This window comes from Xenopus laevis, chromosome 4L (genome assembly GCF_017654675.1).
Source record: "Xenopus laevis strain J_2021 chromosome 4L, Xenopus_laevis_v10.1, whole genome shotgun sequence".
NCBI classification, from domain to species: domain Eukaryota; kingdom Metazoa; phylum Chordata; class Amphibia; order Anura; family Pipidae; genus Xenopus; species Xenopus laevis.
In genome coordinates this window covers 120,891,279-120,908,180 of record NC_054377.1, presented here as the reverse complement: position 1 = coordinate 120,908,180, position 16,902 = coordinate 120,891,279, and the positions used below count along the sequence as shown (strand labels likewise).

Genomic DNA, 16,902 nt, shown 5'->3' with positions numbered 1-16,902 from the left:
GTAGACTCTTGTTAATCAAAGGTTAACACTTACAGTAATCTGGAATCTCCTTTATTCCAGAGATATGGAATGGACTGTTTCAATATCAACCCCTCTTTGCTGGCAATAGAATTTGCAGACTTTCACATGATGATAAATGTATGTAGATGGACAATTAAATGTATGAAGGTGGTACATTAAGCTCTATAGTTGTGGGCATGGTCCTGCAGTTGCATGAAAGTGACTAATGCAATGATGTTTCTGCCCCATGAGGCAAAATGAACAACTTGCTTTAGGGGCACTTTACCAGAGGTTGCAAAAAGCTGCCCCTGTTAGTTTAAGAACCAAATATCCATCAAAGACTCTTTTGTGTAGTGAAATTGCAATCTAGGATTCTGGATTAGGGACACCATTCTTGTACACGTAAAAGCTAAAATATGTTGTACCTTTTTTTGCCATTTCAGTAAAGAGACAAGCGCCTCAGCGTCCCAACATTCCACCTCCTATTCAACCTCAGACCAATCCAAGTACAGAAGCAGCAGAGAGTTACAACAGCCCAAAACCAATCCCCCGCAGAAGTATGAGTGGCAGTCTCAAGGTCCCTAATAAGCCCCCACCACACCCACCGCTCCCACTTCAAATAGCTAAAAGTGCAGTGGAAGGGGACAATGAATCACCAACAAAGAGTCCACCTCCAAGACCTCTTCCAAGGAATCGAATTCAGTCAACAGAAAACTGAAGCCTTTTTCTTACAGATCTAGAAACTGCAGAGTCTACTGTCGCATGATGCCCAGTTAATGTATATGCAACAATCTCTTGTGAATGTAAATGAAGCTATTTGCTATTTAACAGAGCTCTGAGGCCATTTTCGATTTAGTTAGATATAAACTTCTCCACAAATCAATAAGCAATCAGTCCCAACCCCCATTAGCATATTCAGATTTGAACACAATCAGCAAAACTGCATTCTTTCAGAACCAACGTGTAACAACATCAAATGTTCACCACTATGAAAAAGGGATGCAGATGTAATGTAGTGTTCTTGTGGATTAATGCCACCCATATCGAGATCCAATGAATAGGGCAAGACTCATGTTGAACATACTTTTGCCTATTTTAATTTTTTTTTTAAAAATCTATGCTTTTTGTTATTTCTTAAGATGAACAAGCACAAGAAATAACAAAAACCATAGATTGTTTTTGTAACCCCTTTAAAGAATAGGTAAAGCTGGCCATCCACTATAAGATCTGCTTGTTGGCAAGGTCGCCAAACAAGCAGATATTCCTCCAACATGCCAACCAACAGGTGGGCGATATTGGGCTTATATGATCATTCGGCCCTATGGCCAAACAATTGGATTAAATGACGGTCAAACCAGCCAATGAGACGAGGTCAGAACCAACTATCCTATGTGGTCCTCGATCGGGTGGGAAAATCAAACCTGCCTGATCAAGATCTGGCTGATGTTTGGCCAGATATCGGTCTGGGAGGCCTGTCGGAGGGATCCATACACTGGTAGATAGCCTGCCGAATAGGACTAAAAGACAAGAATCGGCAGCTAAAATCTGCCTGTGTATGGCCACCTTAAGACTTTTATTTTAAAAACCCCTAAAATTACTCTAAACAGCCCCCAGAATAACATACATTTCTTTCTCATGTATGTCTTGTTTTGTTTCTCCTTCACAAGCAGTTCAGCTACTGCTCTTTTAGCTACTTCCTTGTTTAACATGAAGCTCCACCCCATTTATTTTCTGAGCTCTCCTTCCCTCTCCGACTGTGAAGACGTCAAAGAGGAGTCTACTGTGCATGCTCACTGGCTCTCCTCCATTGAAAATCAGTAGACACCTCTTTGACATTGCTGCAGCTAGGGTTGCCACCTGGCCGGTATTTTACCAGCCTAGCCGGTAAAATACCTGCCGGGGCTGGTAATACAAATTTACCGACAATGTAGCTGCTGGTAATTTGTAATATCTATAACAAAAGCCCTTTGCCCTCCAGTAGAAACTTACCTCTTTCGTCTTCTGCCCCTCTCGCGATGGGGCCCGTCCCCTTTGCATCACGACGCACACGATTCTGCCCCTTTTTATGTCACATCCGCCCATTTACCCATGGCTCTGCCCCTTTTTACATCACACCGTTACCGCCCCATCACTGGCCGGTAAATTTTTTTGAAAAAGGTGGCAACCCTAGCTGCAGATGCACTGCTTTGTCATAGAGACATGAAATGAGAGAAATTATGTTATTCTGGTGCCTGTTTAGAGAGAGAAAAAAGACTTACTTCTTCTTTAATGAGCACTTTAGGTGGTTATGGTGCTGTGTACTACTATATGTAAAAGGGAGCAGCAATCTCACTTCTGGTGTTTTTAGACTAAATAATTTATATTTGTGAACTGTTGTAGCCCCAGAAATGCACAGATTTGAAAAGCGGTGTCCCCTAAAAAGTGGCACTGCTACTTTATATTAAAAAATCTACAAAATTTGGTCAGATCATCATGACACCGTCAGACTGGGTCTCCTAAGGCCCACCAGAGAACCAGACAGGGTGGGCCCACTGTCACAGGAATGAAATATAAATAGTGCCAAATTATAATGGGCCACTGTGGAAATAAGGATGGGCAGATGGAAACTATCCTATGTTGGGGTCCAATGGGAGATGTTTTGGTACTCTGGTAGGCCAGTCTGACCCTGCCTGTTGCATACTGGGGATTAAGTATGTGGATTTGGTTTACTCTTGAAAAAAACAGTAACATCAAAAAATAAAAAAAGTAATAAAAATATAATGCAGTGTTGTCCTGCACTGGTAAAACTGGTGTGTTTGCTTCAGAAACACTACTATTGTTTAAATAAATAAGCTGCTGTGTTGCAATGGGGGCAGCCATTCAAAGGAGACAAGCCTCAAGTTACACAGCAGATAAGCTCTGTAGAACATAATGATGTTATCTGTTATCCACTATTTAACCTGTGCCATATAGCCTTTTTTCAATTTCTGCCATTGCTCCACAGCAGCTTTTTTATATGAACTATAGTAGAGTTTCTGAAGCAAACAGATTAGTTTTACCAATGCAGGGAAACACTACATGATATTTTTATTACTTTAAAACACTTTCATTTTTTGGTGTTACTGTTCCTTTAATATATTATTTAGTGCAAGAGGACCCGTTGCTATCATATTAATGAAATGCAGACTCATTTTAGCAATGTTACTTGTTAAATCCCACAGCCTTAGTTTAGCACATATTCCTGAGGTTATATGTTCTTCTGATAGCTGAGCATAGCAATAGAAGTATAAGTTGTCATTCTAAGATTGGTCCCTCCAGTATTTTACTGCTTGTTTGTGATGGAGGAGTCTTTGCTTGTCACTACTGATATATGTGAGGTAATACTGGGCAGCCATCTTGTCTAGGGGCAGCCATCTTGTCTAGGAGCAGCCAAGGGCAGCTGTGATATTGTCCTGGAAAAACTTTAGTATTATTTGCTTTTGCAACATTGTTTTTAAATGTAAATAATCTTTAAGCAAACATGGGACTGGTGCCTGTGTCAATAAAAAGGCATGTGTGCTTTAATCTGAACTGGCTAAATAGCTTCCATTATTGCACCACTTGCACAGTCTGATACTCACAGAATGGCTTATTATATATATACTATGTGCCACTCAACTCACTGTATAGTAGGGTGAATACGAGTCTTTTCCATTGACTGGGAGACAGAGGTTTTGATTGGAGACACTAACCATTAATAAGATAGTGAAGGGAAGGGAAGCTTTAATGGGGTACAGTTGTCCAGTACAGTCAGGGGGAACAAACATTGCTCTAAATATAAATATATATATATATATAGATGCCTATGATTAAGGGAGTGATTCCCGAAACGCGTAGGGCGTTGGATCCTTGTATGAACCTGGAATAAAAGCATATTCCATGTACCGGAGTGCCGTCCTTCTTTCTTGATGTCTATATATATATATATATGCACCTACAAAGACATCTCTACCATGGTGTATTATCTCCCAGAGGAAAAGACACCCCCACTGTAATGAGGCTAATTTCACATGTAGCATTTCTCCGCCGGCGTTGAAACTACTGAATCGGCACCCAATCACCCTAATTTTGTGTGCAGTGACAGGGACGGAATCCGCCTGTGCACATAGTGGGTGGGATTTAGGCTTGTGTCTGTGACTTTAGCTGCAGTAGAAGCTGAAGAATCTTGTTTAGCCTGCCTCTCCCTTATGATAGAGCAGGTCATAATCACATTTTCATTTCTAAAGACAAAATAGTGTACAAGATGGTTCTGCAATAAATAGTGTTTTATTTACAGATACTGAATGTGGAAATATCCTCACTCTGTACTTTTAGAAAGGAAGCACATTCGGATGTTACATTGGGTTTTTATGTTTCTGTTAATGTTCCGATATTAATTGATTAATTAAATCTGTATAATCTGAAATATTTTCATAAACTCATTCTCTGCTCCCTGCAGGTCTGTTGAGCAGGGAAAGGGTAAGACAAAGGTGTGCAAAGTCTTGTTTGTTTTCTTTTTTATATTGTTTTACGCAATAAAACTAATTTGGATACAGAAACAACCATTGTCTGCTTCTTCTGAAATGATTGCTATGAAAGGGTCAGTATTGGTTAAAAAATAGGCACTCAGGCTCATTTACAAAGTTGGCAAAAGTGACCCAAAGCAACCAATCAGATATTTGTATTTGAACAGTGTAAGGGAAACTCCTTACTGACGCCATTCCTCGATCCAAGATGGCGCACCCAGTCTGTCGACGAGGTTCTTCCTGGTCGCAGCGGTGTGACGCCAGTGCCTTCTCGTCTGCTGACGGCACTGCGTCCATTTTGGCGCCAAAGGAGGCCTATTTAAGGAGCCTGAGGACTACAAACATCGCCCAATTATAGGTTTCACTTTGTGCATTCCTGGGTGTGACTCTAGCCTTGTTATATTGATTCTTGTGTACTGACTTCTGCCTGTTAAACCGCATTGACCAGATTCTACCTGGATTGACCCCTTTGCCTGGACTTTGACCATTCTATTGTTGAACCCTTTTGTACCCTGAACTTTGGTGTTACGAACTGCTTCCTTCTTGGTCCGCACTACTAACTGAGCCTTCGGATCCTTACAAACAGGTGATAAGTAAATGCTACCTGCTGATTGGCTGACTGCTTTGGTTTACTGGTGGTTCAGAATTTGTGACTTTTTTTTACATGACCCCATTAGAGGCCCTCATCTACTAAAAAGGTGCAACCTTTGCTCTGATTATTCTACTGGATTAGGGTGGCACATGCTGCTACTTGGGGAGATTAGTTGGCCAGCGACAAATCGCCTCTTCTTCAGGCGACTAATCTCCCCTAAATGCCTTGTCACCTAGAAGAATGTAAAACGCTGGAGGAATGGCACTCGGAACGCTTTGTTTTCCGAAGTCGGCTGAAGTTGCCTCACGAGGAAACTTCGGGCGACTTCGGAAAGCGTAAGTGATCCGATTGCCATACCGCCAGAGATTTACATTCTAGCGGCGGAAAGGCATTTAGGGGAGATTAGTCGCCCGAAGAAGAGGTGATTTGTTGCTGGGCGACTAATCTCCCCAAGTAGCAGTGTGTGCCACCACCCTTACATGCAATTGTAATTCTTGTGTAGTGTTTCTTTGTGTGTGTGTTCCACCACCAGGTAGTAACTGACAATGTATAACAGAATTGTTGCATGTGTCTCTCAGGCTTCAGATAAGGAGGAGATCATTATCCACAATGTGGGAGTTGCTGTCTTTTATAAACAATGGGCCTGCAGCTGATTTGGTTACCAGCATTCCCCCTTTACCAACACCAACAAACGGATAACATGGGGACAGACTGCCACCATGGTGCTCTGCTCTATTTTTTCCTAGCCCAAACAATATCTGGCAAAGTCCTGGCAGCTGGGGGCCATAAATATTGGCACAAAGCAGCACATGGGACAGTGGATGGGATAGGGTTAATACGTTTCAGTTGGCTTTGAGAAAACCTCTGTGTGAAATTTCTAACAAGCCATTAGGTAAAAAAAATTACTGCAGTATGACTCATGCTCAATAAGGGGCTATAAATATGACAACTGTGATGCATTCCAGGAGCAGCATGACACACTTTGAGAGAGAAACTGCAAACAGAGAAATCCAATAAAATAATGTTTTACTTTGTCGCAGTTTAGAGAAAATTAAAAGGAATTTGGTTATGTAAAACATGGTAAGTTATAATTAACAAATATAGGTTCCTGGCAGTTAAGGTGGGAGCAATTGCCGGTGTGCACATTAATTATGTTCAGTATAACAAAATTGGTTTCATGCATAAGAGTTATTTAGCTGATTTGATTTCAAAGAAAAGAAATAAAAGCTGCGGCCTTTACACCTCCAGCTCCAGATATGTAGGTTCACATACACACACACACTTTTGTTGCATGAGTGCTAGTTTTCTTTATGTACTGTATATACTGTATATATATATTAGAAGAACCATGGAGGAGCACTCCCTAAACGTAAATAGCCACTTGCCCGGGTGCTGGTATATAAGGCAAAGTGACATTGTGCTGCATTCAACAGGAATACTTGTAGAAAATCAAAATTGATTGAAAAAAAATCAGACGTTTGGTGTACATATACTAAAAACATATACTAAAAACCTATAGCTATCTTTCAATTCAAAAATAGCCATAATCTGTACACAAAAGAAGCCCTAGTGATTGGGCACGTGAATATTATCCCATTTAAAAAGGTGAAAAATGTGTAGGAGTAAGCACTAGTAGTTTAAGATCAATTGAATATTAGACAGATACAACTGGTAAGTGATAATAATAACAAAGAAATACAAAAAGGTAGATGAAGAGGAAGCAACTATTTTACCCCAAATAAGTTTTACATAAAGTTCTGCACTCAGGGCCGGATTTACATAGTGGGCGCCCCTAGGCCCACTGCCGTTCGTCGCCCCTCTCCCCTCCAGGGGGACAGGAGCAATGGGGATTGGCGCATGGGAATTTTAAAAAATGGTTGTATCCCCAGCACATCCCCAGTGTTTTTGAACCAATGTGGGTGTGGTTGAGCAGCATGCCGCCCCCCTAAAATCCTGCCACCCTAGGCCCGGGCCTAGTTGGCCTTTCCACAAATCCGGGCCTGTCTGCACTTCTTGTTATTGTTTCTTGATGCCTCTTACCTAGTGGCCTTCATATACAAAACACTATGCTCTTAATACCAGATACAAGCAAACAGCTGGAATAACCTGGCATGCAGATATCCTGAAAGCAATACTAAGTACACACAGTATAGTGTAGGCTGAATGCTGCTGACATGTGCTAATACCATATAATACAGACTGTACATAATGTGCTGTTTATTTCCCTTGTGTAGACATTTCCCAGTGGTACATTGGCACACAGTGGTGTATCCATAACAAACAGATATGTGTAACTTTCTCAGCCAAGACAGCAGAGGATTTGGATGGGGATTTGAGGGTTTTTCTTTGGTTTATTAGATTTTTTAAATCTCAGATATATTTCTTTAGGCTGGGAAAGTTACACATCTAATAAAGATTAGTAATGTGTAAACTTTATTATATTATATATGCTTTGGGTGTTTCATTTGCCATTTGTACATAGTGTGACATTCAAGTTAGCTTTGCCAAAATAAATCCTGTTCATTATAAGGGGCAAACTATTCAATTACTCTGGGAATGTTTCATAGATATTGGAATCAGGGAGCCTTGACCCCACCAAATTTGTACCCATGGTTCCAGTTTAGTGCCCATGACATTAGTCTACTGTTGGCTCTATGAGCCAATTCTAGCAGCACTGCATGCAGACTCACACAGACACAATCACATACACACAAGCAGAACTAGTCTCTCACACACACTATTTGTACAACCCTCTCTCCTCTCACACACAGCATCATGACCAGGTTCTCCTCACACACAGCATCATGTGACCAGATTCTCCTCACACACACAGTATCATGTGACCAGATTCTCCTCACATACACAGCATCATGTGACCAGATTCTCCTCATGCACAACACAGGGGAGCACCCAGGGCCGTATTTACATAGTGGGCACCCCTACGCCCACTGCCGTTCGTCACCCCTGTCCCCTCCCCTTTATTTGTGCAAATTTTCATCATCTGGACCGAAGCAATGGGGATAGTCGCACGGGAAATTTTAAAAAATTATTATATCTCCACCGCATCTCCAGTGTTTCTGAACCAATGTGGGAGTGGTTGGGCATCATGCCGCCCCCCTAAAATCCTGACGCCCTAGGCCCGGGCGTAGGTGGCCTTTCCACAACTAGCACGGATCAAACCTGTGCTGAAGGTGGTCACCAGAATCAGCATAGGTGGACCCTGCTGTGATCAGTCAGTTAGGGTTGCCACCTGGCCGGTAAAAACAATGGTTGATCCCAATGTTATTAATAGGGAAAAAAGATAAATATATAGGAAGGCCGGTATTTTTCACCAGAAAAGGTGGCAATCCTGGCCATAGCAGATCCCAGAAAGAAATGCAATGTTATCAGGAGAGAGGCAGATTATCAGCAGTTTCTAAAAAAAAATGCAGGCCGAGAATCACCCCTACACAGCAATCAGCCCCTTCCTTGCCTGCCCCAGGAGCTATAGTGTCAGGTGCAAGCATAAATACCCATAACCAATATCCACCATGTGGTTAACACAATAGTTCAGGGAGCAGGCAAGGTAAGGGGCTGATTTTTGCCCTGTGTTTTTCAACAGGGCAAGTTTCAGCCCTGAGTGGCATAAGACGTACGTTATCATTACTAAGTGCCACCCCCCTCCCATGGATTTCTAGGCAGCTTGGTAAACAACATTCCAAACGACCTCTGCTGGAGGAGCTGTTGCAATTTGTGCTTAGGGTTGCCTGGCCAGTAAAAATTAAGCTTGATCCCAATCGTATTAATAGGGAAAGGCATAAAATATAGGAAGGCCGGTATTTTTTTCAAGAAAAGGTGGCAACCACATTTGTGATTGCACTTAAAAGCATGATGTACAATGTATAAAACACAAAAAAGACCGCTACAGCTCACAGTTCTTCCCTTAATCCAGGTGCTCTGTCAACAGTGTCCCCACTGTAAATACGACAAAACTCAACAGGCAAACGGCACTTCTGGGATAAGGTTTATTGGGGTTACTGCTGCTGAAAACCTAACTTGTTCGGGAGTATATCCCTTAGTCATAGGCTAACAGTTCATTTCAGACAGCTGTATGAGATTGTAAGTCTTTCCAATAAAATGCAAGTCCCCTGTTCCTCAAAACCAACCAATGGATAATGCACTGTGAGAGAAATGGATAAGTCCTATTTTGACACACCTTTTTTCTACAAATTTCCCCCTAATGAGTGAGGGTGTGTCCCAGATTGTAGATATAAAATAATAAGGAGCCAACACTATAGTCAGAGAGAGAGAGAGAGAGAAAGAAAGAAAGAAAGAAAGAAAGAAAGAAAGAAAGAAAGAAAGAAAGAAAGAAAGAAAGAAAGAAAGAAAGAAAGAAAGAAAGAAAGAAAGAAAGAAAGAAAGAAAGAGAAAGAAACTGCAGAGATGGACATGCAACCAGTAAGTTGGGCTGCAATGATGTGTGAGTGCAGAGGTATAGTGTTGGTTTATTCCACTGGTCTGCCTGTAAGTTAGAACTGGAGCTGTAGTTACTGAATATGCCTGTCTACAGGGTTACATATTTGGTCTTTCAGTTGCATTCACAGGTATACTTGATACACAATCATGTCTGCAAAAATGCCCTTTATTTTACCACTTTCTACGAAACTAAAATTTATTTTCTTCCATTTTATTAATAACCGTTTCCTGCCATTTTCATAACCGTAGCATCCACTGGGTTTTTTTCTTTTGCATTTGTTATGGGGTATCTTGTTCTGCACTGAAGACATGACCTATATGATTTAAAAGAAATAGAGGTGCAGTATTTGGTAGAAACCATAGGCAGCCATGTGTACAAAAATGCATTTTATTAATAACCATTTTGTGCATTTGTTATGGGGCATCCTTCCACTAAAGGCCTGATTTAAAGAAAAGTATTATATTATAACAGAGGTACAGTAGATGGTATAGGCAAGTCTAATAAGTCTATGTGCCTCCTGTATGCAATTTCTACAAGACAAACTGATTTAGTGATTTGAATTACAGGTATGTGATCTGTTATATGGAATCCTGAGACCTGGGGGTTTCACTGATAAGGGGGTGTTTCTGTAATTTGGATCTCCGAACCTTAAGTCTGCTATAAACATTTAAACATTAGAAACACCCAATATAATTATTTTGCTACTAATACACATTCAATCTGCTTAGTTACCAAAGGAAATAGATAGATAGATAGATAGATAGATAGATAGATAGATAGATAGATAGATAGATAGATAGATAGATAGATAGATAGATAGATAGATAGATAGATAGATAGATAGATAGATAGATATTGCTGTCTCATTCATATCTATCTTCACATCACCAGGGGGAACCAGGACTGGGGTCCTGTCTATCCATTTAGAAACATTTTATTGTCTGTTATTTATATTGCACTGATGCATTTATACAAAGCTTTACAGATATTATACATCATTCACTGCCCCAGTGGAGCAGACAATCCCTTTCACATTCAGTAGTGTCCCTATCCCTGAATGTTTTCGGAGTTTTGGAGGAAACACAGTCACGGGGAGATCATACAAACTCACAAATAGCACCCAAGCTGTAATCAAACTCAGAACCTGAATGTTATAAGGAAGTAGTGCTGCCCACTGAGTAACCATGCTGCCCTAATTGTCTTATCTTTTCCCATTTACTGCATCCTTTATACTGCTCGCCTGACTGTGTGCTTCTCACCATGCACAGAATGCTGTCATACATAAACTCAACCTGACTAAGGGTTACACTATAGAAGTTCGAGGTATCATTGACCATGATGCTAACAGGTAAGTACATTCCAAATCTTTGCACCAACCACCTTCTGAACTTTGTGAATGTGGATTGCTTCAGTCCTGCATCAGGAAACGACCAATTAATTCTGCTTCCTATAAAGATTCAGACAGATCTCAATAACTGCAAGGTTTTCAGTCTTCCAAATGCCTCTGTATGGTCTCTAAAGGCTTATATACCCCTACCTTAAATGAAAATATAATATACTTGTTAAAAGATTAATTGAAATGCAGTAAGTGATGCTGCAACTATCAGCCTTAAAGGGGTTGTTCGCCTTTAAGGTGACTCTTAGTATGTTATAGACTGACCAATTCAGTATATGTATATTTTTATGTATAGTTTTATAATTATTTGCAGTTTTCAAATGGGGTTCGCTGACCCCTTCTAAAAAGCAAATGCTTTGTAAGGCTACAAATGTATTGTTATTTCTAATTTTAAGTACTCACGTTTCTATTCAGTGCCTATGCTATTCATATTCCATTCTCTTATTCAAATCATTGCATGGTTGCTAGGGTAACTTGGACCCTAGTTACCAGATTGCTTAAAATGCAAATTTAATAGTTGCTGCATAAAAAGCTAAATAACAAAAATCACAAATAATAAAAAAATAAAAACCAACTGCAATTTATCTCAGAATATTACTCTCTATATCATACTAAACGTTATTTCAAAGGTGAACAACCCCCTTAACGTTTAGTATGTTTTATTATGGCTAATTTTAAGCAACTTTTGAAACTGATTTTTTTTTCTTTTTTTTGTATAGTTTTTCTTCTGACTCTTTTCAGCGTTCAAATAAAGGTCACTGACCCCATCTAAAAAAACGAATGCCCCGTAAGGCTACAAATATATTGTTATTGCTACTTTTTTAACTCATCTTTCTATTCAGACCCTCTATTATTCAAATCAATGCAGGGTTGCTATGGTAATTTAAAGTCTAGCAGCCAGATTGCTGAAATTGCAAACCGGAGAGCTGCTGGATAAAATCTAAATAAATCAAAAACCACAAATAATAAAATGAATATCTCAGAATATCACTCTGTACATCATACTAAAAGTTAATTTAAAGGTGAACAACCCTTTTAACTTAACTGAGAGCATTAGTGCACCTAATATACTTCATCTCATTGTAGCCATTAAGCGCTGTTCAGAAGGATTGTCCCATCAGTCAACCGTAGTTGATGGCTCTAGATGTCATCTGCTGCCTGACACAGGGAACATTTGAACTGCAAACAATATTGATAGCAGAGGAGCTCACTAGAAATCTTTTGGCTCATATTAATACTATGGTGTTAAGATACTCACAATCCTTAATAGAAATTGCATCAGTTGGTGGAATTTCCTACAATTTTGTTTACTATGTTTGTGCTTGAAGTACCTCTCTGTTCTGTTTTATATTTTTAAGTGAAATTGTCTCTGTGATTTCTTTTATGTTTAAGATTTGCAATTGAATTGGGAAAAGATGCCGACAATGTTATCATCCATTTCAACCCTCGATTTGACTACTCCGTCGATAAAAACATTATAATCTGCAATTCAAAGCACAACAATGTGTGGGGGAGTGAACAGAAGGAGCCGGCGTTCCCCTTTCAGAAGGGCTCAGAGACCATGGTGAGATGTGGGGAGAGTCTGGACAATTATCAGTATCATTTCTGGTGGTAACACTAGCACAGTACAATCCATATTGGAGGATGTTTTACATTGTGCTCATTGTGTGTTACTTTGCCTTTGTTTTTATCTGTAATAGTCATCCAGCAATAGGGTGACGGTCTGCCACTCTTTGGGGGTATGAAGTAAGTAAGTAGTTAATGTGTTACTGTAGATCCCCTGTAAAATATGGGAAAGAGTAGCAAAGACTAAAAAAGTGCTCAGGGAGAAAGGGAATACTGTAATGGGAAGGAAGAATGCTATATGATACAATTACGAGATGATTGTAGTTGAAATTCAATTACATCTTATGTTAATGTAACCCTTTCGACAACCCTTTGTCGGTGTTACACACCACGTGTGGCGCTTACATGATGGCACGGGACAAACCTGACCCACTCTGCAGTGGTATTGAGAGAGACTGGGTACCTGGTACTTGCTAGCACAGTGCCTCCACCTAGTGGGATCTAGGAATGCACCTACGAGCGGCCCCACTAGAAATACAATAATAAAACACATACACAGTATTTGTTAAACTGAATAACTGTTTATCTAAAATTAAATGGCCAACTAGTACAAATAGGACTCCTAACCAGGTGGGAGTAAGGGCCTCACTATCTACCTTGTTTGTGCTAACTATCTACCTAACTAAAGATGGCAAAGTCCTTTAATGTCCTTCCACAAAACAGTCTCTGTATCTTCAAGCGCTTTTTTAGGGTTCTGTCCCTTTAAACAGGATACTCACTCGAAATGCTCTTCGGATGATTTAGAGCTCTCTTCAGGCAAGTCCAGCACATTCAGACCTACAGCGCGACTACCAGCCCCTTTGGATGCTCAGATAGGAATCTCCTGCTGGCTGTTCCTCCAGTCTGGATTCCTCTCACACTCTCTGTCCCTCCAGGCACAGTATGTGGCTTCCCTGTGCCAGCCTGATCCAAATGAATGCTTTTGGTGATGCCTCTCAGCTCTCTGGGCTGACCAGCAGCTCTCTAGTCTCTCTCTGTGTTCACCATGTGGTTCTCTCTGCCAGGCTTTTCTCTGGGACTTCCTCTTCCTGCCACTAGCTGCTGTGTCACTTCCTGCTGCACTGAGATCACTGAACACAGCTGGTTGCTAAGTAACAGCTTACAGCACACAGACACATGCTCTGTGCTTGATCACTTACAGGGATAAGTGCAATCGTTTTGCACTAATTGCCTACATTTGTTAAACAAACATAAAGTCCAGGAAAGAACATGGGACCACAAATAAAATAAACGGCAAATAATTCAGATAAATTTGGTGTCCATTAAATCAGGGTTCTACTGTATAAAACTAGCAAATTGATGTCAACACCCTTGGGATGTCAGATAATTTATTTATTGTTTGATTATTTGCTAGTTTTAGTGCCATTAATAAGTATTCCCTCTGGACAATGTTCTCTCTAATTCCTTGACTATTTTTGCGAAAAAATTATTTTGTGCGCACATTTTAAACGTGTGTGTGCATTTTTGAAAACTGTGTGCTCAGGTCATAATAAATGAAAAACTTTGGCCTGAGAATTTGTGTGTGTGCACAAGAGCACAGCTTGGAGGGAACATTGCCCCTGGCGCTGATTAGAACCATACAGGTTCCACTCAGGATATTAACCATGACCGCTTTAGTGAGGTATACATTAATACAGTATCAAATAATAGCTTGTGCATTGTGAAAGCTACTTACATTGTTGGGAGACCTCTTCCAACACAACATGCTACTATTTACCCAATTTTCCCTATTGAGGCAATTCAATTATTTCCTTTCTCTGTCCTTTCCAAGGAAAAGGCCAGCTTTTTAGTCTGTTCTATAGCCTTAGTATTAGTGATCCAGCCATGGATTTCGGTGAAATTCAATATTTTGCCAGCTGCAAATCTTTTTGCTTAACTGTGCCAACAATTAACGGTGGAAAAATTTGCTGAGACCAAATAGTCGCAAAGACAAAAATGTCACCAAGACAAAAATGTCACCAAGACAAAAAAAGTCGCCATAAGAAAAAACGTCCATTGACTTTAATGCATTTGGACAAAAAAGTCACCATAAGAAAAAACGCTCCAATAATTGTGCCTCCAAAAAATAAAGGGCCAATTAATTAAAAAAACGCAAAATATTTATTAGGACATGTTCCTATAGAGCATGCTAACTACTATTTCGACCGGCAAGTCTTCATTTGAGTATAATATTATATGTATTAACATACCATACTCAAACCTATAGTGAAATGTATATATTATGTTCCCTGACCTTTTCATTAAGTATGAAACTGGAGAAAACCTTTTCAAATCTCTGTGCTATTAATTTTTAATACAACTTTTACTGTAATAATCTTTATTATAATTCTTTATTAATTTGCTCATTCATTTTTTTTATCTATTTTTTTATTTTTCACCTTTTTAAATTTTTTGCTTATTTCTTCCGTTAATCTTTTCATTATTCCTATCAAGTATTGTTTTGAATGTTTTGTAACTTTCCCTTTTTCCTTTTAAATTTTCTCTGTACACAGACCCAACAAATAGATTGACCTTTAACCCTGAGTCCTAAAATCTTCCTACAAATGCTCCTGTTCTATAATCTTTTGATGATAACTAATATAGCTTTATATAGCTGAAAACTATAAAACTGATAGCTGTAGTTCCATACTTTAGTCTAATAACCCATAAGAAATGTCTCAAACTGACAATCTCTCCTTCATACAGATTGCCTTTGAGTTTCAAAATGACATTCGGGTGAAGCTGCCGGATGGCCGACAATTTACGTTCCCTCTTCGGGTACCTGAGGATGTTATTCAGTTCCTGGCTCTGTATAGCTTTCATATCAGGTCGATTTCTATTCATTTTTCAGCTCTTTAATCTGCACTGCCACCAAGTGCAGGTTCTTCTACATCTATCAAGTTCAACTCTCTTCTAAGAGAAGATGAATCAAAGCAAGACAAACAGACCCATGGCAAGCAAATGTACAAATAGGCATGACCCCAAAAAAAGTAATAAAATTGCTCCCTGGATCATTTACAATTGGTCATTTACTGAATCATTATTGTATATGTTCTCTTAAGAGTAAAATATCCAATCCAGTGATTGAGTCCAGTCACTCACTAGAAATGATTTACCTTTACATCCCTACAGTAATAAATAAACTTCTCTTTTGCTGTTATAACTCCTTTTTTGCTTAATACTACATTCCAGAATGTAATTGACAGAAAGATCCCCAGGTCGTAAGCATTCAGAATAATAAATCCTAAACCTGTAGTTTATTTACTATCTAATGCATGCTGATCATGAAACAGTCCTGGTTTTTTTAATTTGTAATTGTTTTAGCCTAGGCACAAACATTCTGCTTAATAGGTCCTACATCTATATAATAAACATTCTGATCAAGTTTCTCGTCTGTGTCTATTATACAGAATCATTACAAGATCAAACATATTTACATACAGCAGTTACATAGTTAATGTGGGTTGAAAAAAATTTCAATAGTTTATGTAATGTTTAGTTAGTCCAGCAGGTGGCACCAACCCCTAAAGGTTGTCCCTTACAGGCTTTCTCCTGGGAAATTCTAGAGTTGGGGAAGTCCCCGTTTCAGAGAGCTATAAATGGTTTTTATTGAAAACTTTGCAAGAAAATATAATCCTCATGCTGGCTGAGGTATACTAAACTTATTAACAACTGAAATTCCCTGCCCCCAGTCCAAGCAAGGGCAGCAATGAGGATATAAGGTGTGGGTAGGACTGTGCCAAATAGGGAACAATAGCATTTAAGTGTAAGTTGGTGTAACAAAATTGGATAGGAGTTAGTTCCTGGTGCTTCTGAGCTTTAAGCTAATCTGTCTGAACCTGTTTTGATTCCTGTTGTGACTCCTGCCTGGCTTTCGACTATTCTGACCTCTGGATCCTGACCCTTGCCTTAATACCGACTATCCTTTCTGATTGATCTCCCGGTTTGACCCTTGCCTGCCTGACTACGCTTATTCTCTTCCTGCCTCGACCCAGCCTGATCTGACTACGACTTTGATTACAGCTGTGCCCCTTCGCTTGTTTAGAACCTTTCGCCTTGCATCTCTCGTTTTAAGTCCTGGCGGCATCTGAGTAGCTGAGGGCTCCTCCCGAGGCCAAAGGCGGCTGCTACAGGCAGAAGCACGAGCCGAGACCTGGGTGCTTGGCATTGGTTCTAGATTCAGGGTGCCAACCGTTACAGTTGGAAAGAACCTACAGGTACTGCAAGTGCTTTAGTGCTATACATGCCAGAGGAGTAGGGGGAACGGTAGTAGCAGGTTGGCCCCCTCAACGGCTAAAAGTACTCTGGCACAAGAGACGGTAAAAAGAGA

General features: G+C 39.9%; 2 protein-coding genes across 2 annotated transcripts in view; both read left to right on the top strand.

Moving 5' to 3' along the window:
- The window catches only part of sh3bp1.L (SH3-domain binding protein 1 L homeolog), a 40,155-nt gene extending 37,445 nt beyond the window's left edge, over window positions 1-2,710 (top strand). The window contains exon 18 of the mRNA XM_018258892.2: window positions 444-2,710. Within this exon, the coding sequence (XP_018114381.1) occupies window positions 444-718 (275 nt within the window). The 3' untranslated portion in view covers window positions 719-2,710. The remainder of the gene's footprint in view (window positions 1-443) is intronic.
- Window positions 2,711-9,461: 6,751 nt separating this feature from the next.
- lgals1.4.L (lectin, galactoside-binding, soluble, 1, gene 4 L homeolog) lies at window positions 9,462-15,956 on the top strand. Its single transcript, XM_041590736.1, has 4 exons — window positions 9,462-9,552; window positions 10,840-10,919; window positions 12,360-12,531; window positions 15,279-15,956. Exons 1-4 carry the CDS (start codon window positions 9,538-9,540, stop codon window positions 15,429-15,431), a joined length of 420 nt encoding a protein of 139 aa, XP_041446670.1. The 5' UTR covers window positions 9,462-9,537; the 3' UTR covers window positions 15,432-15,956.
- The last annotated feature ends 946 nt before the right edge of the window (window positions 15,957-16,902 follow it).